The 26,993-nt window shown below is 37.0% G+C and overlaps 1 protein-coding gene across 2 annotated transcripts in view; it reads right to left on the reverse strand.

The window, feature by feature from the left end:
• The window catches only part of schip1 (schwannomin interacting protein 1), a 308,678-nt gene that overhangs the window by 230,287 nt on the left and 51,398 nt on the right, over positions 1-26,993 (reverse strand). For both annotated transcript variants that reach the window (XM_026941093.3, XM_053227587.1), the window contains exons 6-10: positions 12,800-12,861; positions 11,812-11,950; positions 5,461-5,531; positions 5,137-5,217; positions 2,720-2,870 (exon numbers count right to left, since the gene is read on the reverse strand). In XM_026941093.3, coding sequence (XP_026796894.3) covers positions 2,720-2,870; positions 5,137-5,217; positions 5,461-5,531; positions 11,812-11,950; positions 12,800-12,861 — 504 coding nt within the window. The remainder of the gene's footprint in view (positions 1-2,719; positions 2,871-5,136; positions 5,218-5,460; positions 5,532-11,811; positions 11,951-12,799; positions 12,862-26,993) is intronic.

Here is a 26,993-nt window from a genome sequence, read left to right on the forward strand (position 1 = left end):
ACCTCCTCATCTTTTCTAATGCATGCACTTTGTGATACTGTGGATAAAGGGTTGTATCTTGTTACACCTCAAATAAACCTCCACTGTGAATGGAGATCGATTTGCAGAGAAGGGTGATGGGTGATTCACTCATATATTATTCATCTACTGAAGTTATTACAAAAGCCTTCATTTTATTCATGAGGGTAACTGTATTATTAAAATAGCCATCTATCCTGAACACCTCAAACTGAGCTTCTTTAAAACACATCTTATCCTCATTTTGATTCAAACACTGAAGCCACTTGAGAAATGGCTCTAAAAGAGGTTACAATGGCCAATCCAATGAGAAGGAAGCCCTAATGGAGGATACAATCCAATGATATAGAACCTTTAATGGAAGAACTGTTTGGAGCCCTTGAGCAAAAGGAACTAACCATTAGCCTATTGACATAGTGTGATTTTCTAGGCCTGTCTTGAAGAGCAATTAAGAGCAGCTTTATAGCAGCCCAGCCATTAGATCCATACTGCTTTGCAGCTTTCACCACGCAAGCAGGGCTGGTTTTCATCTCGGTGCTGCACTACAGAGCTGAACTGCAGTACATGTGATCTCACATTTCATATAATATGTATAAGACCTTCTGGCATCACCAGGTTGGTCCACTTCTTGATGCAAGGGGTGCATTGTGTACTGTTTTTTTTTTTTTTACTTCCAATTTCAAATACAAAGCTATGATCTGGAAAGTATAAAACAGGAATCTGTCACCAAATCATATTACAGAAGCAAATTCTAATTCAGTCTATGATTTAAATTGCATCTTACAATATCTTAGCTAATGTGCTAAGTAAATCATTAATTACTCAATCTTTGTTATCAAGTAAACAACAATGTGTACACAGACATTACATTTACACTAAGCACTTCATCAAAACAATATATTTAAAATATTTAAACTACAGTTAAACCATTTCTTTTGTAAAAATGGAAAAACAAAACAGTTTTAATTTTAATTTCAAGGCCAGTTTCATTGGTGGCATCATTGCCAAATATTATTAATATTATGACAAATGAGATACTATCTGAATTTGTCAGGGTTACTAATCAGATGTCAAAGCTGGAGTTTAGCATGCACTCCTAAAACCTCAAAAAGTTAACCAACATTAGTGTGATTAGCCTTAACAAATGCTGAAAATGCTGGAAAGCACAAACTTCTTGAAGACCTTCTCATTTCAGAAAACTTACTAACTTTTCAGCTTCACCAGCATAAAAGCCACTTAATAATATTGTTAAAAATAATAAAAACATAGCAACCATTAATAACCATTGTACCGTATATCATTTTAGCGATTTTATTGTATTCTTCTAAACTAGCTTAGTGGCAGGGATCAGGAGAAACTCATAAGCTTCACACCAAGATCCAAGAGGCAAACTGAATGACACACCCGCCTGTGGATGTGACCAGAGCTGTAAATAAAGGGTGAATAATGTATTCAGGTGAAGGGACAGCTCACTGGATCAAAGAGACCAGCAATAAATAAACCAAAGGCCAAAAATGTGACTGCTCTCACTCTCAAGGTTCAAACTGTCAATTTCAGCACATTCACCTGCTAAACTTATGTCAGTAGCAAACAGTTATTTTTTTATATGTAGTAAATGATGCATGTGATGATCAGATCATTCTTCAAGCCTGAGCATATGGGGTAAGAGTCTTCATGCACATATACTATATGACAAATATATATACGTATGTGTGTTTATGTGCATGTATTACTGTGCGTCTGAACACCTTCTTGGTACAGTCCTTCAGCTTAACTATATTATTGATTTCATTCTGTGCATAAAAAGCTTAGAGAACATGGACAATATTCATATTCAGCACTCAGTGAACCCCTCTCCATCTTTCCTTCATTGATCTGCAGCTTTCAGACAGTAACCATGCCCCTGGGAGGAGCAGGATGGAGGTAATGTGAAGAATAAAAGCAAGATGCTACTTACCACCACCACAAAAATGAGACTAATGCATTCTTTCAAGCAGAGAGAAGGTTAATTCTGTGTGTTGAAAAGAAACTATTGCTGAGATAACAAAGAACATCTGTCATGTCCGGCATCCATAGACAAGGCTCATTTTCACTTCTTTAATTGGATGATCATAGAATTGTTTAGCATTGCATGAATTTATCACTTGATTTTGATGTGTCACTTGAGCCATCCTCCACAAAAGCTTATTTAGCTTGGAGCTTGAGGAAGTCATTTACTGAAGTAGATTGTGTGCTAAACACTGCACTAAGTGTCCTCTTTGTCTAGAAATCCAGCCATATGTCTTATACTTCTTCTCCTCAGTGTTTTATCCAAAGAGATAAACAATAAAGCAATACAGTTTCATTTATTCTTTTCAACTCTCAGTTGACATATCTATATTTCTCACTACTGCAATTTTTGGTGTGTGTGTTTGGGTTGGTGAGCAGTGTTTAATTCACTGTGAGCTCTGAGGACTGTGAACACTGTGAACTCTGAGGACAACGAGGCTGCACTTCATACTACTTCATTAATCAATTAACCTGCTTAGCAAATTAATCTAATTAGCTGCTAATTACAGATCTGGGCATCTGCCAAAAAACACTCAACTCAACATTTTCATCCCCCAGCCAAAAGTCGCTGCAAGATGAATTTCTCATACACACCCTCTCTCTCTCTCTCTCTCTCTCTCTCTCTCACTGACTCACTATTAAAGTTCCCTACCAGTGTGAGGTTTTGACCCAGCTCTCCAGTAGGAAGGTTAGTGGGAAGGGCATCTTCCAGTGGCACCATCTTAAAATGATTTATGCGGTTCTTTGGCTCCTCCTGCCAGCCTTGTTTGCGCTCCAACAAAGTTCGCCAGGCCCTCTGAATACTGGGAAATTAAAAAAACAAAAAAACAAAAAACATAGCATTAAAATGTAAGAAAAATTAACAGCCATACATACAAAGATTTCTCTTAATCTGCAATAAAGAATTTACAATTTAACATTAATTTTTTAATTTAACATTAACTACCTTATGTTAAAAAAAAGTATAGCTGGGTGACTTAAGTTTTTAATAAGTCTCTACAGAAAACACTCCTTATTCAACAGAAAGCAAAAAGAATTCATCCCACATCATTGTGCTTTTACGTGAGCTGGATGCCCTTAGCCCATCCAAACTTATAATTAATCATTCTAAAATCATTTAAAAAGTTGTTTACTTGCAGGACCATAGTGCACCCCCTGTGTGTTGCACTACAAGTTTCCATGTGCAGAGTGAAGACAAAAATATTGTAATCAGATTTGAGTTTTTAATGGGGATTATAATTAATTATTGCAAATATAGCAGCTAGTGTCTTGGTGACAATTACCATTACGCTGGATAGCATTATCAAGGTACAAAATTACTTAAAAGAAATGTACAATGCTACAGTTTTATTTTACTGTTTAAACTCAAATGTAAACAGATATTACTTTAAATGAGATATTTGCTGGTGTGTAAAATATTTACTGTGATTCAGCACCTATCAACTATGTTTAATGCTAATTTGCATACTGCTGGTGTAACCTGCACCATGTTTGCAAATGTGACCGTTTTGATTTTGTTGCAAAATTTTGGAAAACCTTCAATATGTAGAAGTGATAGTAAACCAAACAAGTTAAGTGGATTATCAATGAACAGTTATTCTTATCTAGGCTTAAGTAAAGACTGAAAACACAATACAGAGTGGTGTGTAAACACACAGTGCTATCATTCTAGTGTTTATATTGCAGCAATTATTGTCAGTAAACTTTATAAAGCTATCATGATCATGAATCAGCCATAGCATGTGTATCTCTAAAGTTGATCCATGCACTAGAAGCTTAATCTTTTTATCTAGAATCAGCAAAACAATAATCCCAGTTTAAGTGGCCTTTATAAACACCATTCTGTGAAATATAAATACATCCACCCTCTCCTGGCAACCTCCACCCTCACAGAATTCATTGAAACTCTCAGAAAACAAATTCATATTGACTGCAGCTCATGGTCAATGCTAGACCAAATTCAATTATGGGCAGTTGTGCACATGTTCAGAACCACCATGTTTATTTTGTCCTTACTCTGTCACACTCATGGGCTACAGGCTGTGTTTTACCCCCTTGGGGCCTAAGAGCTGATTTCATGTTCACATAGAATGGCTTTGGTCTGGAGTTATAGAGCCAGTCACCTGGCAGTGAACCCTAATCTAACTAGTACTCACAGTGCCAGGGTTCCAAGTTCAACAGAGCTCTGAACAAAATCCTGTTTGCGGACTTTGCTATTCATCCACAGGCATACATCTTCTTACCTTCCATTATTATCCACTTTAATAGGAACATCTGTACATCTGCTCATCCATGCAATTATCCAATCAAAAGAACTTCAATTAATGTTCTCATTAAAACAAGAATTTGAGAATTGGGGAAAATATTAGTTATCTGTATGACTTGTTGTTGGTGCCAGACAAACTTCACCTGGACTTTTCCCCAGTCTTCAGCTGTCCACTTTAGGTGTTTAACCTGTGTCCACTGTAGCCTCATTTGTTCGTTGCTGAAAGGTGTGGAACCTAATGTGGTCTTCTGCTGTTATAGTCCATCCATCTCAAAGGTCAATGTTTTGTGCATTCTGAGATGCATTTTCTGTGCACCACGGTTGTAAAGAGTGGTTATTTGAGTTACGGGAGCCTTCCTGAGAGTGTGAACCAGACTGGCCATTCTCCTCTGACCTCTCTCATCAACAAGGCGTTTCCGCCCTCAGAACTGCCGATCACTAGATATAGTCAACCAGTTGACGACTCCTGCTCAAAAAGGGACAGGTGGATGCAAACCATGCAAAATGCCCTCAACAGCATAGCAGAGCCACCTGGTTCTCCTTTAATTAGTTTTTTCATTGGCCCTTTTGTAAGATGCACTTATCATATACGTATCGTATCATAACTCGTCCTCTATATGATCATTCACAGTTACTGAAAAGTTCCTCTGTTACTGTGTGCAGTTTGTCAGCCCCCAGAACACTACACTACAACTAACCATTTGCATGGTGGATTATTCTCAGCACAGCAGTAATGTGGCATATGTGGCAGCCTAAGCTTCTTGCCACTGCCCCCTTCAGGCAAAGGCAGGTAAAACACTTACAGTATGGCCTTCTCCATCAGCAGCTGTTGCTCCTGTAGATGCGCAGCATTATCATCCCCCTCACTCCGGTGATGGTGGTTTCTGTAACAACAGAGAGCAGACAGGACAGGGCAAGGATGTGAAGTAGAGAGTAACACAGAGACACTTCAAAGTCAAAGTATGAGATTTCCAGGTGCATTTCAAGGGGCATTTATATTTCATTTATGCAAATATAAATACTAAAAGTCATTTATATATATGTATATATTTCTGTTGTGCATTTGCTGCACCTATACCTTTATGGTGTTTTTAATTATTTTAAAAGTAATTATACAAGCCACTCACTTCTCTATCTTGAATCCTCCCAGTCCATCACCACTGTGATCATAGAAGCGATGATACTTGCGTCCTTCATCCTAAGAAAATAAACCCAAAAAATCTGCTCACACCCAAAAGGCAAATAAAGTGATCCCAAGTTTTTAATTTGTGCCAAAGGAGATAGCAACAGGAGGTAAAATAGAGCATAAATCTACTGCCTGATGCTACAGACGGTCCTGTTGTCATAAAGACAGCTTTCAGCAGGTACTGTAGCTCTGTGCTCATGTCATTAGAGTGTGGTTTATTCTGGAAAATTATATCGGTTACTTAACTGGAGTCAACGGCATCCTAAAATAAATATAACCTGGGGACCTGAAGTACAGTGGATATAAAAAGTCTACACACCTTACATCATACAGCTGTTATCAACAAAATTATTCTGATTAACCCCAAATAAAGACCAGCTGTTTCTGTAGGATTTTCTTAACATCTTCTTGGTTTCATCTGACTTCTGAAGCCATGGTCTGCCAAGAGCTTGCAAATCCTGTACAGTATCTCACTTGTCGAAAGATATCAATCAGGAGATGGGTATAAAAAAATTTCCAAAACATTAGATGTACCATGGAATACTGTGAAGGCCATCATCAACAAGTTGAAAAAAATGGGGTACCACTGTGACATTAGCAAGAACAGGACGTCCCTCCAAAAGTTACAAAAGGACAAGACAAAAACTTACAGGGGAAGCTACCAGGAGCCCTACGGCAACATTAAAGGAGCTGCAGGAATATCTGACAGGTACTGATTACTCTCTGCATATGACAACAATCTCTGGTATTCTTCACATGTCTGGGCTATGGGGTAGGGTGGATAGACAGAAGTCCTTTCTCACAAAAAACATCCAAGCCCAACTAAATCAAAATGTGTTATTGATGAGACCAATTCCAAAAGGTATAATAATTCCATAATTCCAAAAGGTATGTTTGGTGCAAAAAAAGCACATCACCAAAAGAACACCATACCCATGGTGAAGCATGATGGTGGCAGTATCATGCTTGAGGGCTGATTTTCTTCAGCCAGGACTGGGGTGTTTTTCAAAGTGGAGGGAATCATGAATAGCTACAAATACCAGTTGATTTTAGTGCAAAATCTTCATGTGTCTGCTAGTAAGCTGAAGAAAAGAAATTTCACCTTTCAGCAGGATAATGGCCCAAAGCATACATCCAAATCAACAGAGGAATGGCTTAACCAAAAGAAGATCAATGTTTCTGAATGACCTAGCCAGAGCCCACACCTGAATCCAACTAAAAATCTGTGGGGTACCTGAAGTGAGCTGTGCACAGAAGATGCCCTTACAATTTGATGGATCTAGAATGTTTTTGCAAGAAAGAGTGGGAAAATATTGCCAATTTAAGATATGGCACACTGATAGACTCTTACCCAAAAAGCCTGAGTGGTGTAATAAAATCAAAAGCTGTTTCAGTAAAGTATTAGTTTAGGGGTGTGCTCACTTATGCAACTAACTTAGTGTTTTTTTAAGTTTTTTATTTTTCCTTTTTTTTCCCTAAAAAACTTTCTGATTGTTTTTTACTTCATTTTTATACTTTGCAATTTCACATTGAAGGTAGGAAAATATTTGACATGATTTATCTTAGTGTCATTCTTTTAATTTACATAAACCTGCCATTTTAACTGGGGTGTGTAGACTATTTATATCTACTGTAATTAGCTGATCATGGACCCTTGATTTTAATTTGTGGAGAACCAGACCACTGAATTGTATTTCTTTATTGTCTGTTACATATCCAAGACAGGTGTCTGCCGTCATGAAACTAAATTACACGAGCAATTCCAGACATGCTTGTATATTCTTCTACACTTACTGAATATCTTGCATAAACACGTCAGATCTCAGTCCTGAGTGAATATCCAGATTTGTTCATACCCATGACCTTGCCTTTTGCCACGAGAAAAGCTGAAGCCAGATGCTGCCAAGTTATGCTCTGAAAATGATCTTTCTCCCACTGTCTAAGAAGCACTCTCTCAGTGCCTGAACATGTTGACATTGATTGAACATCAACACCCACAGTCCCCAAGCGGAGAGTATATCATATAAAAACGAGAGAGAGAGAGAGAGTGTGTGTGTGTGTGTGTGTGTGTAAGTTAAGCAGAAAGGCATGATTAATATGTTGCAGAGTGTTTATATGGGGTTTAAATGGAGGGCTGCCAAGGCCTGTAAGACAATTGATAAATCTGTTTCTTTTCAAATAAAGTATTTAATAAGAGCAATTTACATCATCGGAATGGATGGTTGCTTTAGGGTTGCCATAAGAAGTACGTCATGCACGGGCACACCAACAAACAACACCACTGAACATTATTTCATAACTTATGAATATTAATTTTATATCCAAGGCGTATAGTGAAGGGAAATAAGTATTCAGACACTTTTGTTTTCGTTATGTAATATACTTCCAGTGCATATATCAACTTCAAATTTTCACACATAATGTCTTTTAACTTGGTACTTATTCATATAAATCTGAAATAAAAAAGTAAGTATTCATAAGCATAAACAAAAATTGTGGTGTAGTTCATTGCTTATTGTGCTTTGTGTAACTATTGTTCCTGCTGCTTTCAGGTCGATTACTTTCTATCTACCAACTTATTATTGAACCAATTGTACTGATAGGGATGTTTAAGGTCTTTGGTATGGATCTGTAGCTTTTTCCAATCGCGTGTTATTTAAAAATGCTGTCCCTGAGAACTTTAGGAAGCTCCTTCCCCTTCAACATGATTGCTACTTGTTTATATATATATATATATATATATATATATATATATATATATATATATATATATATATATATATATATATATATATATATATATATACACACACACACACAGCTAAAGTTGAAGTGGATAAAATGCACTGGATATTGAAGTGTCTGAATAAGTAATTCCCCTCACTGTCATTAGCATGCAGAACACACTACAACAAATTGCGGAAAGATAAACAAAGGCCTTAAGACTGTTCTCTATGCAAACGTCTGGAGAAGCTGATTGAAGATTGAACAATAGTTCTAAAAGGACGACACGAAAAAGACAGGACATCTATTCAAGCTTCAAGCATAAAGCTGTGTCAGAATTAGTAATTGCCTTAAATGTTCTCCAATGCTTTGTGAAAAAAAAGGAAAACTATTTGCTTTTGTAAAGATATGTTATGTCCTTGGTTAATTGTTAATTAATCACATAATGGTGTTTAGTAAAAGGCACCAATCTATGATCAGTCCTTTAGACTTTCAGACTCTATGCTACAACATGTAGATGTCCAGTTTATGTGCTCGATTGTTTTCTACTCGAAAGTAATCATGCTCCATGAATAATCATCCAGCAAAATCTGATCTGCTTCATAGTGGTTTGGCAATACTGTGTACCTTCGAACAGGAATATGTTAAATTAGGGAAAAGCTGTATCTGTAGGTACAGCTATTAACTGGAACATGAGCATCAGCAGCCGCACTATAGTTACAGCTGAGTCACATTCTATACTTCCTACACATTTCTATCAGAGTTCATTTAAACCTGTCCACCTTTATAATGGGAAAGGTGCTCTGGAATTAACTGCAGTGCTGTAATAGAGTTGGTTACTAGCTATTATGTCCATTTATTTACTTTCACCTACATCAGGAAAGTTCAAATTCATGCTCTCCTACCTTGCAAATTATCAGCTGGAAAGACAACTAGTTATCTAGCAACCAAAGTTAATTTGCGTGGCTAATAACTTGTTTGGATGGTTTTAGGGTAGCTAACTATGATCATTTATCAGGTTTTTTTTTAGTATATTAAATGTGATCAGCATATTTTAATAAAAGCTCCTGCTGGTTCCACCTCAGAATAGAGCTAGCAACAATTTGTACAAAAAAACTTGCAAACTGTTGCAAGCAAACTTGCAATGCGAACTGTTAGAATAATGCAGAGTACACTATAAATGTAGTCTACATGACAAGTAATAGGGGTGTGAGGAAAAATATTTAGATAATGGATTATAGCATGAATTAATTCCCTGCTCACTGATTTAAAGTTCTTCAACAGCACATGGGCCAGCTAAACGTGGCTGAGTGAATTTCAAGGGAGATTTATGAGGTGTCTTGCACCTATAAAGACAAACACGGTGCAAATGTCTTTGAGTACTCTTCACACTTACAAGAGACAAAAATGTATTACAAACTGACACTATAATAATAATAGAAAGCACCAAATACCCACACACTGAAATACACAGAAGCCTGAAAACCATGTTCAATATTCAGGACACATAATTAACTACAAATAATGGTGATATTTACCTTAAAAATAATGCAGATGTTAAATTAATGCCATGTGATATTTGATCCTATATATAACCTATAACTGCAGATTGAATACATTAACGCTTGTTTAATGAGCACGTGACAAAATGATCACCTTATCCTTATGCATGCTATGAACATTTTCACTGAGCTGTTTCAAATCTCTGAGCCATTAGGATTAAGCCATATTAAGCCATAATGTTAAATAAATTGTCAATAATTATTTTGGCCACAGTTCTTTGGAAAGAATCAAGGGGAGATAAATATCCATGCCTGAGTGTGTTAGGAAGGTGCTGCATAAAGGATGGCAGAGGTAATACATGCTATCATTAGACTAAATTAAATCATGTCATTTTACATTTAAAATGCAAAATTTCTGCGCTATTGCCATGATGCCATTACACTTGGCACATACACTTTGGCTAGCATATGGTGATGTATTTTGTCACAGTGATTGATTCACAAGGTCCTGAACACGAAAAAAGCATAATTTTTCACATCAATTTCTATTATGTGCCATGTTTGGTACAAGGGTCGTTTCTAGCTAGAAACAATAATGAATGCAATATTTATGCTGTATTCTACAGTGTATGTCCATAATCTTAAGAGCACATGGGCTGTAGCCTATAGCTCTACAGTTGCAGTGCTCATTCCGGCATCAGTTATATATTCAAGCTGCCCCTGGAAGAGTGAAAATCTCATTGGATTAACAAACTTTATGTGATCATATGGAAAGTAAAAAAAACTACCATAACAACAGAAAAGAACAACAGGAAAGAACCTCTGTACTGAATAATCATCAAAAAATACATGTGGCTATTCCTGTTAATATTCATTGTTCTTCTTTATAATTTAATAATGTTTTATAATCAATTAGACATCATGACAAGATGGTATTGGCCAAGCCATAGACAGCCACATTAAAACTAGTGTTGTGGAACTACTGCATGTGTTCAATTATTACTCACCACTACAGAAACTCTGGTTTTACAGAAGGTGTGTTACAGAAACAGGTGGTTATAAAATTGTGAAATATAAACCTGTCAGTTGATCAGTGACTAGACGGGGGCCCACTTTGCCTTTAGGTGCTTTTTAATGAAAACAATCATTCTTGCTATTCAAGCACTTGGGGATTTATTAGCTCATAAAAGGAGACAATGGAGTGTTTTTAAGCATGATAACGATAGATGGCAGCTGCATTATAATAATGACTTCGCCTATGTTCCTGTTCAGCTTGATTTAGAAAGCGTTGAGTAAACCTTTACACTCCTTCTCATCGGCTGCCTACCACCACTACAGCATGTGATGCGCACTGGCATAAACAATCACATTCCACAGTACAATTTCTGAATAATCAGGCAGCAATTAAAAAAACTAGCGAGAAGGGGAGTTAACTTATGGCAAGATTAGATAGTTAAGCCAACCGTCCCCTTACTCTTCCTCTACACAGCAACATCTGCGCAGGTTACAGACATTCACTATACAGTATAAGCATGTTTATTAAAAGTTTCAAAAGAAGGCTTGTATTTTATATGTTAGTATGAGATAGTAAACAACTAGTCTTAGTTTTTGGTTTCATGTACTGTTTTCTGGTATGTTTCTGGTTTTGCTGTCTGTCTAATGATTTCTGGACTTTGCAGTTATCTGCCCTACTGTCAGATGTAAAACTAGTTGTGTTTTTTTAATAATAATTTCTACAAATTTCACTGTCACATATGAATATGCAGCTCTCCTCAGACCAATCGTATGTCCTTGACCATCCCATTACCTCCCTTGCTATAGAGTGTTGTTGTCATGTTGACATGTTGTCACTGAGTGAGTTTGTTCTGGCTACAAAGCCATTTCCTGTTGTCTGTAGTTGGAGGACAAACAAACTACCCAATATTCTGGTGCTGGTAAAGATTGTTAATCAGTGGTGTTTACTGTATGTGTACAGTATATACACATGTACCTTACATGTAAACATTTGACCAATTGCAAATCTTGACCACAAAGGACCACAATAAAGGGACTGTAAAGGGACTTACAGGGGTGCAGCCATCTGATAGAGTGGTCATGCTCACTGATGTGCTCATCTTGTCTGAGGAAGAGAGTGAGAGAGGGGAAGGGCTTCGCTTCTCCAGGATATCCTGTCCTTGCAGGAAGTCTTGCCAAGCAGGCTGGGTGCTGTCAGTCAAATCAATTTACAATTAATGGTATTAATTGCATAGAAGACTAAACATAGCTCTTCATTTTACAGTATCTGAGTAAAAGTTCTAATACTAACAGAGATTTAATTCTTGTTCAAGGTGTCCACTATTATTACTGATTTAATTCAATCAACAATTATAAACTTACTTTACTTACTTAGCAACTGATAAAATTGCTGGCAAATACTGAGACACAATTAATAAAAAAATAAATAAATAAATAAAAAAAACTGATACAGATACAGCTTTGTGATGTCTATGGTTAAACCACACAGAGTTAAACAATGTTTAAAGACATTTCCTCACATTCCACCAACTGAAAGTTAATTTCTGAAATACATTTCCTGGTACATTGTGATGATTTTATATCTGCCAAGATAAAGAAAAACGGCTTTTGGGTCACAACTAAAAATATAAAAGAATATGCTTAAAAAAAAATAATAATAATTTTTGGTACCAACATCACATTTTTTAAACAAAGGTATAATTAAATACCATATAGTACCGCAGCAGTAGTCTAACTAAATTATTTGGTTAAGGAAACTGAGAAAGTGAAAGTCAATTTTTTTTTTTCAATTGACTTGTTCGGACTTAGCCTTTAGTTGATGTGTGATACATTAATTATTATCAACATGTTGAAATGCTAATGCATGATCTACACTAGGCTTGTGCAGGAAAATATTCATTTTTTCCCTGGTTGTGATTTACCATTTTAAAAAATTGTAATGAACGATTTTAATTGTCCAAAACCAACATCCTTAAAAAGAAAGAAAAACAAGCATTTCCATCATTTCAGATTTAAGGAGGACAAGAAGGTAAAACTTACTTTTGCATTGGGTATCCTCCATCAGTGATGAGCTTCATGCTCTGCAGTGTCTTTAGCTTGTCCTAAGAGAGTACCAGAGTGAGAGAGTGATATTTAACTTGAACTTAAAGCAAAAACACCCACATTCCCTAAACACTTGAGAAAAACATATTTTGCATGATATTCAGATACACTTCATTTGTAGGCTCAGTAGCAGGGAGTATGTGAAAAGTGATAATCCCACTTTCCTGGCCATGAGATTCCTCAGCAAAAAAAGAAATCCACCTTCATGGTTTGCCCACTTTTTCTTTTAGAAATGGAGACAGGAATCAGGAACAAGACTTCCAGTTAAATAAAGAAAGGTCATATGGAGGTCGAAATAGCCATCATTTATATCAATCCCCATGCTCGAAACAACATTGATAATCTCAATTATATCAGTGCCTAAGCTAATTAGGAAAAGTGAGATCCAGATAATTCTGGGTAATTCCGTACTATAGGCCATGCTACTCCTTATCGTCCAGTTCTTCTCCATATCTACCTCATTCCTGAGAGAGAGAGAGAGAGAGAGAGAGAGAGAGAACGACCCTTTACTACAGCTCAAACCCTCCCTCCCCCGGGTTAAATAATTCCCGTTAATAATCACATGGGAAGCTAATTTAATTACAAGGAGCATTAGGTTAAAGAATCTCTGCTACACCACAGGGGTGCTGAGTATGTGGGAGGTGAGCATTGTGGGTATGTGTGGGTGTGTTTGGGTGCATGGGTGCACATAGTGAAAATGGTATACCAGTATAAATGATTCACCAGTAAATATTAATCAACTGGTAGATATGTTCAAACATTGTTTTGACAGTGGTTTAGTAAAACTTGTACTGGCCTTACTTTTCACAAAGCCGCTGCACAAACAGTTGCAGCTTTGTGGAAAGGATGAAGTCATACTGCTTCAAAGTTGGTTTCCTATTCCGAGTATCGGAATATCGGAATAATAATATTATCATAAATAATCAGGGCATGTGGCCCTTGCAATCAGCGGTGTTTACGTTGAGTTTCCAAAACCTTCTAAGAAGAGTAGAAGTCTCCTGAACAATAAGTACACAATTCCCAACCTGGGCTACGGACACATTTCGGTTACATACAAAGCAGCTTTGCTTTGAGTCTATCCATGGTCAAAACACACTCCCTCAATGTTTCATTTTTCTGACATCCTCCACGTGTAAAAAAAAAAAAATAGTGTTGCCTAACCACTTCACTTTGCCAGGTGTGCCAAATAGACTTGAAAAATGCTTTTGTACTTGTATAAAACAAGCTCTAGTACTTGTTTGTTAGCTAAAGACTTTTTATTGTTAGATAATAAGGAGCAGTACTCAAAAGCAGGAACTACAGCCAGAAAAGTAATACTTTACTTAAAACCCTGGTTCCTATGACGAAATCTGACAAAAGTATTAATTTTTTCAGGAAAATGTTCATGACACGGCAATCAAGAGGTGTCAGTGCAGATTGTTTGAGCATCACAGTCTGTTACCACACACTAAAACTTAACAGCTCTAAAACTGAATGGGTCTCTAAAACCCATAAATCATGGTGTTTTATTGGATTTGGATTTATTTATATAAACCTTGAAAATGGACATCAAAACATTAGTTAGTTTTGTACTGCTAGAAGACTCTGATACTGTATATACAACCACAAATTTAATGTTGCATCCTTTCAAGAAAGATGCTTAAAAACTATCAATGTTCCAGGAATTGCTAAGAGTCAATAAAAATGCTTCTTGCAAAAGTTCCATGACAACACAGACTTTAAACACAGACGTTTCATCTTGCATTTATTATTTTGGACTGCAGAAACAGAGTGCGTTTCCATTACTGTAACACACCCTAAACACAGTATCCAAGTGCACCTGTGTGTTCATGTGTGTGTAATAAACCATTTGAGTCAAACAGTGTGTGAGGCTTTTTTTGGCAAGGTGAAGGTGACATTGGCTCTTGGAGCACAGGCAGATTAGAGAGTCATCTCTACTGATCCATAACTAAACAAACACACACACACACACACACACACACACTATTGTACATGAGTTTTCAACATAAGGAGCAGATGGAAGACAGAGAGAGAGCTGAGGGAAAGTGTCTGACAAAATGAGAGGGATGATAGGGAGAGGGGAATGAGTGAAAATGAACTGAAGAGCCGAGAGCTAAAAAAAATACAAGAGGAGATGTGAGAGAAGAGATAAGGGGGGAAAGCTATGGGGAGAAAGACAGGCAGATTAGAGACAGAGAAAGAGAAACCACACCACACTTCTTCAGAACCAGCACAAATAGGAAAGATGCTATGGCTCTCTATGACTCGCTATGTGTGTGCGTGTGTGCATGTGTGTGTGTGTGAGTGTGCACATGCTTTTTCAGTCTCCCCGCGGTGTTAGTGACAGCGCTGTCACTGTATAGATGAGTTCTAGCCCACATTCCAGTCAGAGGCACAGAGTTATGCAAGGTCATAATGAAATATTCTATTAGTTTGAGACCTCAAGAGAGCCAAACAGTCCAACACACACACACACACACACACACACACACACAAAGACATACTTAATGAACAAAGTACAGTTAAATATTGTCAGGTGCACTAAACTTCATGGCACAAGTCATTTAGGGGATGTAAAGGAACATCATTAACATCATGCTAATATTTATTGATTATTACTTATGGGGTTGCTCTTTCTGATTTAAATGAGTGAAAAATCAGCTATACATATATATATATATATATATATAGATATATATATATATATATATATATATATATATAATTGGAAATGAAAGGTAATTAAAGGAGATTAAAATTAAAATTGTTAAAATAAAGAAATGTTCAATATCATAAACATTCAGAAGTGTTATGTTCCTTGAATCTTATGTCCTCCATTGAAGCACGTGTTCAGCAACACTTGATTTGATCTAACATGGATCATCAGGTTTTACACAAAGAAACTTCATATAACTCCATGCCAGGTTGAGTGCAGAGTGTCATTAAAGGAAAAAAAGAAGCCATACCAAATACTAAAAAATTCTAATGTTCATGTAAATATTTCTAAGATTCTAAGACTTTTTACTCAAGCTGTTGCTGACAATATAATTTGCAATGCAAAATTTTGTATTAAATTAAAAAAAGAATGCATTTTCACTAGCAGTCTCAGATTTTGGACCCCACGGTATGTCATCATCTGGGCCACCCCAGTACTGAGAAACCTGTCAACATTTTAAGGTCCAATTCACACCTTATTAGTTCAAGTAAAGACTGCTTGATGATCTCTCGGAGACTCAACATATCTTCAAGAGCACAACTTCCCCAGAAAGGTGTTGGAATCACATGTAATTTCTTCTTCAATGCAACAATAAATAAAATACATAAAATGGCTATATTTCTAAAATGTACCATTTGACTTGCTAAGTTCAAGTTGTAGCCATGTTATGTCCGACACTTTTGTCAAAAAACCTGAACTTTGACAAAAACAAAACAAATTAAAAAAAAAAAAAACCACACAGTTCTGGAGTCAGTCACTGGGGGAAGCAGTGCTCGTCTGTGCCTCCGCTGAAACAGGGATCAAGCGCCAACCTACCCTGCTGGGGAGAAAGAAACAGCTCCTGCCTGCTGTGACAGTGTGCATAAACACACATTATGAATGGATACTGATACACACACGCACACATTTTAACACATACAGCCGGTGCTGCCTGAAAGCTGTGCCCACCATCACTCACAAAGCCAAACAAGCTACAGGGCCTCTTCTCCATGTGCTAACTGACAGCACAGATGTGTGTGTGTGTGTGTGTGTGTGTGTCTGCTGATTTCAGCTCTTTTTTTCCACCACAAAGCAACCTGTATGAACAAAAAGTTCACCAAAGTGTGCAATCTTATCTCCACCAACTAATCTTTAAGAGCCCCATAATGCAACAAGCACAATGAACTAAGGAGGCTTCAGCTTCAATCACTTTAACCCTCAGATGGAGTGTATTCACACACTGGCGCCGGGCCCAAAACAGCTTGGAGAATAAAAAAAGCGGCTTTGCATAATTTAACAATGGAGAGGACAGAAAATCGATAGTCATTTTTGAGTTTTGCAGCAGCAAGCAGACGCTACAATTCAACTGGGGCAAAATTTATGTGTTGAGGAGCAAAGGGGGAGTGAAGGGTGTGGAGCAGAAGGGACCTTGAACCCATAGAACTGCATAAACCAACAGAGGAAATCAAGTCCCTGACACCTGGATACAGGGCCTGGACCATATTATTGTCCCCTATTAGAGAGACAGCAAGAGAGAGAGAGAGAGAGAGAGAGAGAGAGAGAGAGAGAGATTTGTATACTGGCCATGTAACTTACCCTGGAGAGGCTGGGGACACTCAAATGCCACTATTTAAAATTGTAGTCTGTTAAAAATCTTTTAGATAATACCTCACGGTAGAAACTGATGCAAACATTTCTAAAAATCAATTTCATTCTAATCACGGTGTTAATCTCTCCATTGCCTCCATTATTAATCTCTCACATGGACAGCTATAAATGAACATGGCACAAGCAACTTTCCTTTCATGCAAACCCATGTCTGTGTGACACTGTGATGTGATCCAACTGTCCTGTATATATTTATTTATACTACAATTATTACGTACAAAGTGCGCAGTAACTCAATATTGGACAATTAATACAGGGTGCGAGGTTGGTGCTCTTTGGTTTAGCCTACTTTGTCTTTCCTTCTAACAGGTTTAGAAGGACACGATGTAAGTGATGTAAGTGAGGTAGACCATAGTGCCTACAATTTAAAAGCCTTCCAAAGCAAAATCATTTCATGATAGCAGGACGTGCTCAAAACAGTTGGTGTGGTTGATATGGAAACTGTGTATCTTTTCTGTGAGAAGTGCTTGATACAGACGGCTGAAAACACTTTCAGTGCAAATCGACCTCATGTCTCGTTGAACATGTAAGGTTCTATTTTGGAGTTTTTTGGGTTTTTTCACTGTACACAAATGACCGAAGAAAAGGCTTGTATACAAATTGTTTTTAAAGCTCGTCAATGCTAAAAAGAAAACAAACAATCAACAAATAAAAATTATGAAAGTACACAAAACAAAAAAACAAACATTTTAATAACAAATAAATTTTTTTTTAACATAACGAGGACGAAATGGCTGCACCTCATTCAACTTGACCAATAGGATGTGTCAGCTCATATAAAAAATATGAGTAATATCAAAAATCCCAGCAAAAATTGTTTGTTTTTGATAAATTAAACCTCAACTTTCACAAATGTTTTTATTCTCTGTTTGCGGGAGCATATTTGCATTTAATAGTTGATACGTTTCTCTGTTTCTTTGTGGGTGTATGTATGTTTGCATGTGGATAGTGTCACGCTGTGTTGTGTAGTACGTAAGCACTAATCAGCATAGAACAGTATTGCTAAACCCACGCTAAGTACCACTTATTCATGCTGGTGCTGATCTTAAGCAGGAACCAAAAAACATGCAATTGCAGGCTTTGCTATAGTTCTAGTGCCAAATGGTTTGGTACTTTGTGTGAAAGTGGAAAAGGGCTTTTTGTCCATATAAATGCTCCCAAGGTATAGTATTTTAGCAGAGTTTGAAAACGGCTTGAGCAAAGCCCATAGTAATCTCTTTAGTTAAAACTTCTATAGTGTAAAAAAAGACAGAGGTAAAAACAGAAATGAACAGAAAGAATCGAGAAAATATAGAGTAAGAGACAAAAGCCCTACACACAGTTTCATGCAATGATGTAATGATAAGCAGTAAGACTTTACGTGTAATGCAAGTCATATTCCCATATTTAGCTTTACAGGATTCCCAAAATCCCTAGCGCAATTTACTATAGATTGTCATGAGGGCTCATGTGTGAACAGAAAGCAGTAAATTACCTGGAACAGAGATGACATGTTGATGGTTATTTATCCTGTGCTGTGCTGACAGCATTTTTTGGCTGAATTGAAACAATAGCACAGTGGAGCAACACCAGAAGTCCATGAAAATCCTAAAGCACATCAAGAGAAATGTCTAGAAGTTTGAGCCATTAAAAAATAAAGGAGCCATTGGCCATTTGTCAAACAAATGGTATAGTCTGGGATGCATCATTTATGAGCAAACATTATTGGTAAAAGTATGCCCATAATGTCCCTGGCTTTGAGTGAGAAAACACTAAAATATAGAAGGAGAGAGACAAAGAGCTCCAACTACATTTCTGTTTTGTTAAAATACATACAAATGAAGAGAGGAGAGAATGCAAAAAAAAACGTGAGAGGAAGGAGGAAAGAGTGAAGAAGGAAGAAAAGCAAGAGAGAGGCAGGGGAAGGGAGGGTGTGTGTGTTGGATCCTCTGGCTGTGCAGATATTAAACTGGACACAGGCCAGATGAATAAGAAGGCAAATAGGGAAAAAGACAGAGAGAAAGCAGGAGAAGCACGAGGAATTAACAAGACAAAATATGAAAATAATGAAGGATAAAGAAGGGGCTGGCTGTTGATCAAGAGAGGTGATGTAAGAGAACAAAAACAAAACAAAAAGAAAGAGGGAACAATTGGCATCTGAGTTACGGCTTTCATCTCGCCTGGGTGCTGGGTGTAAATCTCTTCCGCTCCTCTGTATGTGTATGACATCAATAATGTACAAAGCTGCAAGTCCTAATAAGAAACTCCAAAGAGTCAACAAGGTTGTTCCTAACTCTGTATGTCGCTCATCTAGCACAACTACACACACACACACACACACAAGCTTATGCTCCGATCACTATGACTGCACCACTGTGTTACAGCTGCATATTCAACACACACAGCAGATGGATAGCATATACTGAGTCTGAAAACATATTGCTGCTAATGGCTATATGACTGGAAAAGCTTGTTGTCTTTGGATAAAGCTTTGTTAGCAGGCTGCTTGTAGAATTTGTCACGGTAAATTGTGGCATTGTAGATTGTAGAAATACACTAAGATTTGTGCATGTCTTACTTAACATCTGCTGCCAAGCCAGTGGACAAACTCTCACACTACTTTAAACACGCTCCCCAGCAGTGACGAGACAAAAATATATTCCATTTGTAGAGACCCTTATCCATACAGTGTTGGAGAAAATTTGATGTCATGCTATCATGCCATTTTTTTTTCTGATGCAATAGTGACAACTCTAAAATGGGGCCAGATTGCAGCCTGTACTCACAACCTTATTCTTTCACTCACCACCCACAGCTTTTGACCATGGGTGAGGATATGGACATAGATTGACCAATAACCAGAACGCTTCTTCTGCAAACTGAGATCCTGCTTCACCACAGCAGAACAGTACAGTCACTGTAACACATCTGCCACTGACTCCATCACGTCCTCTTTTTTTTTTTACATCACCCATGAATAAAATTTGTGATATTCTTATTCTATGGCCAGGTTAGATGAAGCAAAGGCAACAGCAACAGCAACTTGATCTATGCTATCACTCAAAAATAAGCCAAGAGTAGTCTTTTTCTTTCAAATAAAACAGGCAATGTGCCACATATTAATCTGGAATGATTTGCGCAGGTGTTTTGAACGATCCATTCAATATTAACTGATACTGCCTGGAAGCACCACCCAGTTCCTCCATCTCACAGACTTGAGTGGCACTCTTAATATCTATCAAGGTAAATGAAGAATGTTTTGAGTTCATTAATATGAAACAAAATCAATCAATGTATGTTCGACTAACTAACATTAGACAAATATCCAGTTAACATCAGCAAAAAATGGTCAAAGACCACACTTTTGGCTAAAAGAGAGAAAAATTACAAAGGTTTTGACCTAAAATATGTCAAATCTACCACTTTACAAATAATTAAATACGCTGGGTTTTTTTTCCAGACTGCACAGCAGATAATACTATAATCACAAAATTGAAATGGTGGAAATGCTCATTTTCCTGACATATTTAAGCTATCCGTTGTGGATAATTATATCATTTATCACGATTTTTTTTAATGGTACATCACGAGCAGGGAAAAATCAATATCACACAAGCCTATTGTTTTAAATTAATCTTTAGTTAATGGACCTGATGTTGTAACTGTAACTACCACCAAATAGCCTACTTCCAGTACATATTATTAACCCAATCCTCAATGTATGTATGTTTTGTATACTTATTATTGATATCACAAAGAAAAAAACAACAATAGCAACAAAATCTAATAAAGGAAATGAGCCAAGTAAAGACAGTAAAGAGTGACAGAGTATTCAAAATGGAGTGGAAGTATTCCTAAAGCAGCTTAAAAGCTCTTTGTGCGAATGCCAGCTGACCTATGGGGTAAGTTCTCTATGGCCACTCCCATCTCTACACATACAAACTGTGTGTTTAATAGTAGATGAGTTTCTTGCAGTCTAGAGAAAGCAGGCGTCTGTGGTGAAGAAGATTGAAAACTAACACCACACACAAATGGCCAGCTGGGTTTCCTCATCTAATGAACCCAATTAATGCTGACTGTAAACAAACATTAGTCAACGCACAAACATACATACAGTTATTTTTCAGTTTTGGACCATATTTGTAGTGCCAGCTAGAAGGATGGAGGCAGGAGAACACTGGGGCCACTGACAAATTGTATATTTATGTATATTTATTCTGCTCCTCCAATTCTGGTCTTTTAACTGTCCCTCAGACTCGTTTGTGTACTGTGGGTGATAGAGCCTTTTCTTCTTATGCTCCAAAACTGTGGAACTCACAACCATCTGATCTTAGAGAAGCCCAGTCTTTTAGAATATATAAATCTTCTCTTAAAACTTATTTCTTTAGGATTGCTTTTACTTGATTACTTTGTTTTGTTTTTTGGTTATTTAATTATTACTGTTATTGTTATTAATAATTGAATTGTATTTTTTATTAGTAACTGCTTTTTGATACATGTTTATATACTCTTATGTAAAGTGCCTTGAGAGGCTTTTTAAAGGTGCTATATAAAATAAAGTTGTTTATTATTATTATTATTATTATTATTATTATTATTATTATTGTGTGCTTTATATTTATAAATCCCTGCAGTCTTTATGAGGGCAAAGATGTAAAGATTTTCCTTAAATTTTAGTATTTTCTTTGACATACACAAGCATCTAGATGGATGTTTAGTAAATTTTACCATACAATATTAAGGTTTTAATTCTAGGGTGTGTGCACACATGCACATTACTGTACATGGTGCTGGTTACATTTCAGCTTCAGTTTCTCACAAAAACAGCATAAGCTTTCAGAGCTAGCAAAGATAATGCCTGATTATAATAATATGTGTGAGTGTGTGTGTCAACACATGCTGAAGGTTCTCATATCTCCAGCCAGTCTTACAAAGAAGTCTGCTTGCCTATGTGTGTGTGGGGTGAGAGTAATGCTGCCTTTGAGGTAAAATTGTAATTCCCTGTCTACGACTGGTAAAAGCAACCCAAAAACACCCCCTCGACTTGAAATTTCAACTCGTCATCTTGTGGTAGTCTTTTCAACTTTTCCTTCCCTGTTTACAGAGTGACGTCAGATCAGTTAATGTAAACACACAGTAATTGGTTAGATCTATAACATTGACCATACTAATCGCTGTTTTGAGAAGGTAATCATCAACACTGGAGTTATCACTATTGTTAGCCAGTTAGCTTGTTGCTAACACTACTCGCTATTGTCAGTCGGCTAGCTTGTTGCTAAGCTTCTTACTATTGCCTGCTGTTATTACTGTACTACAAAGCTGCTGTATTTCAGTCCAAAATGTTGCATGAATGTTTGAAGTTCACTATGGTAGAACAACAATAGCCACTCAGGTCTGTAACTGTTAAAGGGTGGTTAAAGTAGCTTTTTATGAGCTTTACATGCTCTGACAGAGCAAAAAATAAAAGACACTCTTTCAAGGAGGTATCTATTTTTTTTTTCCACTTCGCACATCGAACGAGATGACATTATTACAACTTGCAGATTACCACTTACAAGGCACCATGAACACTATCTGCTTCCAGCGGCTGCTGGGAATTGCAGTCCAGACAGTGCCTGATGTGTCCTTAAATAACCCAGAGCTACATGAAGAGGGAGAGACAAAGATTAAAAATTAATCAAGCCATACTGTATTCAGCAGGAGAGTATGAACACACTGTATTTAAACACACAGCCTACATTTCTGATGCTAAAAGCAAGAGTCATTAATAACTGCTAATAATAGGACACTAACAGTAGTGTCCCAGTGCTAATCTACAGCGCGAATGTGCCTTTAATATTAGTGTTAGCAAAAAATCGCACTAAAAAGAATCCTTATGAATGTACGTAACGTGATGTAACTGTTTCAGAGGCATGACTCCTATGTTTTAGTGCGTTTTGTATGTCTTGTCTGTTTCATTTTTTTAATGCGCTCGTGTGAATAAATACTATAGAAAGTCATTCACTTCCACTTTCTGCTGTGATTTTAATCATAATCTACAGAAAATATTATGATTGTGTTGCCTGTATTTGTATGCTAACAATACTCATTACACTAACACAAGCAGCTAGAATAAACCCACACACTATTAATTCACTATTACATTTATAAGTTACTATGAGTAAGTACAGTTGGCTGAACCTTGTGTTGTGTAAATGGTTGGTCCCAGTGGGACTGGAGAGAGGCTATGATAAACAAGGGTCATGCTGACATTCAACACAGATGGGGTGAAAGCCCTGGCATCATGCCACACTCACCATATCACTCATTTCTCCCAGCTTGGCACTAGTGTGTGTATGTGTGTGTGTGTGTGTGAGCACCATCTAGCAGAAATTTGGCAGAGATGAGTTGCTCTGTGGCTCCTTCCCAGGTGACAGTGGCAGCTGTGTAGCGTCGTGCTGAGAAAGTCGGTAAGTGGTGTGTGGTGCAGCCTTTGTGTGTTTTTGTATGTGTTTCACGTAAATGGACTCACAAAACCACAGAGGACTGTACAACCCGAAGGCAATATCCAGTGTATTAGAGAAACTTAATACACTGCCATACTACAATGGCAGCCACCTGATCTTCAAGTATAGAAAGCACAAAATCTATCACTTAATGCAATTCTCTGATTTTCAGCCCAAAGCTGTGGCTACACTACTGCCAATTCCAGCCCTTGGCTTTCACAAAGACATCTGGAACTGCTCAAGCAAATTCATCCAAAGAGCATTCTGATACTATCTGATCAGAAGGTTCTGCAATTGTATCGAAAAACTCTAACTAATTGGCTTTTCTTTAGCACTAAAGTTTACTCTTTTACTTTTATACATGTGGTAGAAAAATTTAACAGAATCAATTTACAAATAAAGCAAAAGCCAATCAGGCACAGAGCTGAGCAGTCTTAACGGACTTGATCACGGGTCCAGTAGTGGTTCTCTGTCATTCCTGGGATTTGAACTCACAATCTTCTGGTCACAAATAAAACCCTAATTGCATTCTGCATCTATTGAGCAGAGAAAATACTGTCGTCGTGAAAAGGCTCATTAAAATTCAAACAAACAGCCTTTTAAAGCCTCCCCTAGCCCTATTATTTTATAGCATCCTTAAATACAACCTGCCATTTTTATGTCAGCAATGCAATTAGGCGTTTTAATTTTACTGCCAAGAAACAGACCAGTGGTGCTTTCTGAATCAGTGTGACCCAATCTGCCCCATATGGCACACACAGGCCTCAACCAATGAAGCAGCTGAAGTACACACTGCGCTGTAATTTTTTCATTTGAATGAAACACATTAATAATGTTATTGTGTGCAAAGGCAATGTTGTACATTCTTTGTTCTATATTGTGTGGGAAAAATTAACAGAAATCTCAGATTAAACAAGCATACATAGGAGCAACTGTGCCATTATATAATGCTTTCAAGAAAGTAATGCATTTGAAAATTCACATAAAATGTAAAATTGTATTATGAGCGCCCATAATATACTGTGACCTGCACTTATTTCACTGCCTGGAAGAGCTGCTATTTGGTACTCAAAACTAATAGGCCAGGCAAAGATGTAATTAACTAGAAATGTGTTCTAGTGCTTTAGGAAAAATCCATTATATCCAACATAAAAATCAGTCATTCAGTATAACACAGCACTGACTACACTAAAAGATGGGCTGCAGAGAAGAATAATGCTGCTGCCACTTCTTTGAGCAGTTTCACTTTTACCCCTGTCCTGTCAAAACAACCTTGCTGAAAGTGATCACAACATGGCTGTGATTTTGGTGAGGGCTCAAAAGCTTTCTTTCGGATAGCTTTGATCCAAGCTCACCTCACTTTTTTGTCTGTTAGGAAGGAAATGATTTTTTTTTTCTATTCTACACTAGTAGATTTAATCTGGCTACAACAGTTACCTTTTTCCAGTATGACTATGCCATTCACTTAACTGAATTTTATCAAACAAATACCCTAATATAGCTAGCTAATGTATGCAGGTAACACTGGCTACCTAACTTGGTTAATCTGTCTTGGTGTAACCAAGAGAATACATGCAAAATCTAAAGATCACTTCTATTCATATATAAAGCAATGACAAATCTTCCTCAAATCTCTGTGTTTTTATAGCTGTATATTTTTAGAAACATGCTTCCATATCATCCATAGATAATAGTTCATTTTACCTCAAGTGGCTTTCTGAGTAGAAATGATGGTATCAGCTTAACGGCATGTAACACTGCAGCAGGTTTAATTATTCAGTTAAGTAACAATGTAGAAATGTTTCCTCTGACGTTCACTCATTTGAAAGCAAGTGACCATGTTTTAAAGAAAAAGTTTTCATTTTAATGACGTCATCAAAGGTAGTAATACGTAATGATATATGTATTAATATTTCAGATTTCCTTATTACAGCATATGCCTCCTAGCATACTGCCACACTCTTATGACTTAAAAAAAAAAACAGAAAATGTCTCAAAAAGAAACAGAAAATGTTAAGCTGTCGGTTTGCGCACTCTCACATTTGTTGTTCTTGCAGAAGTTATTAGCTAGGGATATGCTGATTTCAGGATGATTGAGGATTTGCTAGGCTCTTAACATTTGTTAATAAACTGAAACACAAATGAAACTTTTTTTATATCACATATATTTGGGTTGTGTTTGAGTGATGGAAACCTGCAAACCTGACCTCAGTGAGCTGCAGGGGAATGATCATTTCCTAACATCAGTTTCAGATACACAAAGTAATAAAACTGAAAGAGGAAATGTTATTCTAAATGAATAACATAAAAAAACAGAGTTGGTAAAATAGGACGCTGTGGTGTATAGTGCAGGAATATGAACTAAACAGAAAATGGAACAACACACACACACGCACACGCCAATTAGCCTTTTCAAGACTAGCCACTATCAGCTATATGTTCTTCTCTCATTATATTAAAAAAATAACTAAAACAGTTTCCTTTGCTCCGTTTCTTCAAAACACAAAATACCACAACAATACACTTAACAAAATTTAGAAAGCCAATAAACATTTAAATTAGGCCATTATGTTTCAGCCGTTATGGGTTTGTGGCTTATACATACACAGCTCATAGCCTTAATGAGAGAGAGCTGAATTGGGTTTGTATATCTACCTTCCTTATGGGGCCCCATAAAGCAGATTAAAAAGCTCTGGAGCTTCAGACGAATACATAACACTTTGCACCGTTGTAGCTCTATCACAGTTCTTACTGCAACATGGGAATAATAGTCGCAATAGAGAAACCGCTGCGTAAAGGTCAACCAACCTGCACACACAGACATACTAACACAGACAGGAATGGATGTGTCTTACACTATGTCATTTTAATCAAATGCAGATGCTATAACTGGCCTAACTGGCCTGAGTCAGTGCTGTATCGTGGAGTTACGCTTCATTCAACTCCAAAGTGATATCTGTACAAGAGAACAGATTGCAGTATATTAGACACTTTGCTTGCTAACTTTTGGGTGTAAATGAAGGAAATGGCAATAGTGACCATCATGATTTACGGTACATAAGCACATAATCAGACAGACACACCCAGACAAAACATTATAAACTTACTGGCACTCGGTCAGTAAAGACAGCATTTGATATAAAAGACCAGTGTGTGTGTTTGTGTGTGTGTGTGTTAAGGCTGTATGAACAAGTTTTGCTGTTATTGAGAAGACATATGTATACGTCTGTCACTAGATGACTGATAGAGATGATCTTCATGAGATTTTTTCACTAAATCACCATTATACAGGTGAATTACATAA

Source organism: Pangasianodon hypophthalmus, chromosome 21 (genome assembly GCF_027358585.1).
Source record: "Pangasianodon hypophthalmus isolate fPanHyp1 chromosome 21, fPanHyp1.pri, whole genome shotgun sequence".
Lineage (NCBI taxonomy): Eukaryota > Metazoa > Chordata > Actinopteri > Siluriformes > Pangasiidae > Pangasianodon > Pangasianodon hypophthalmus.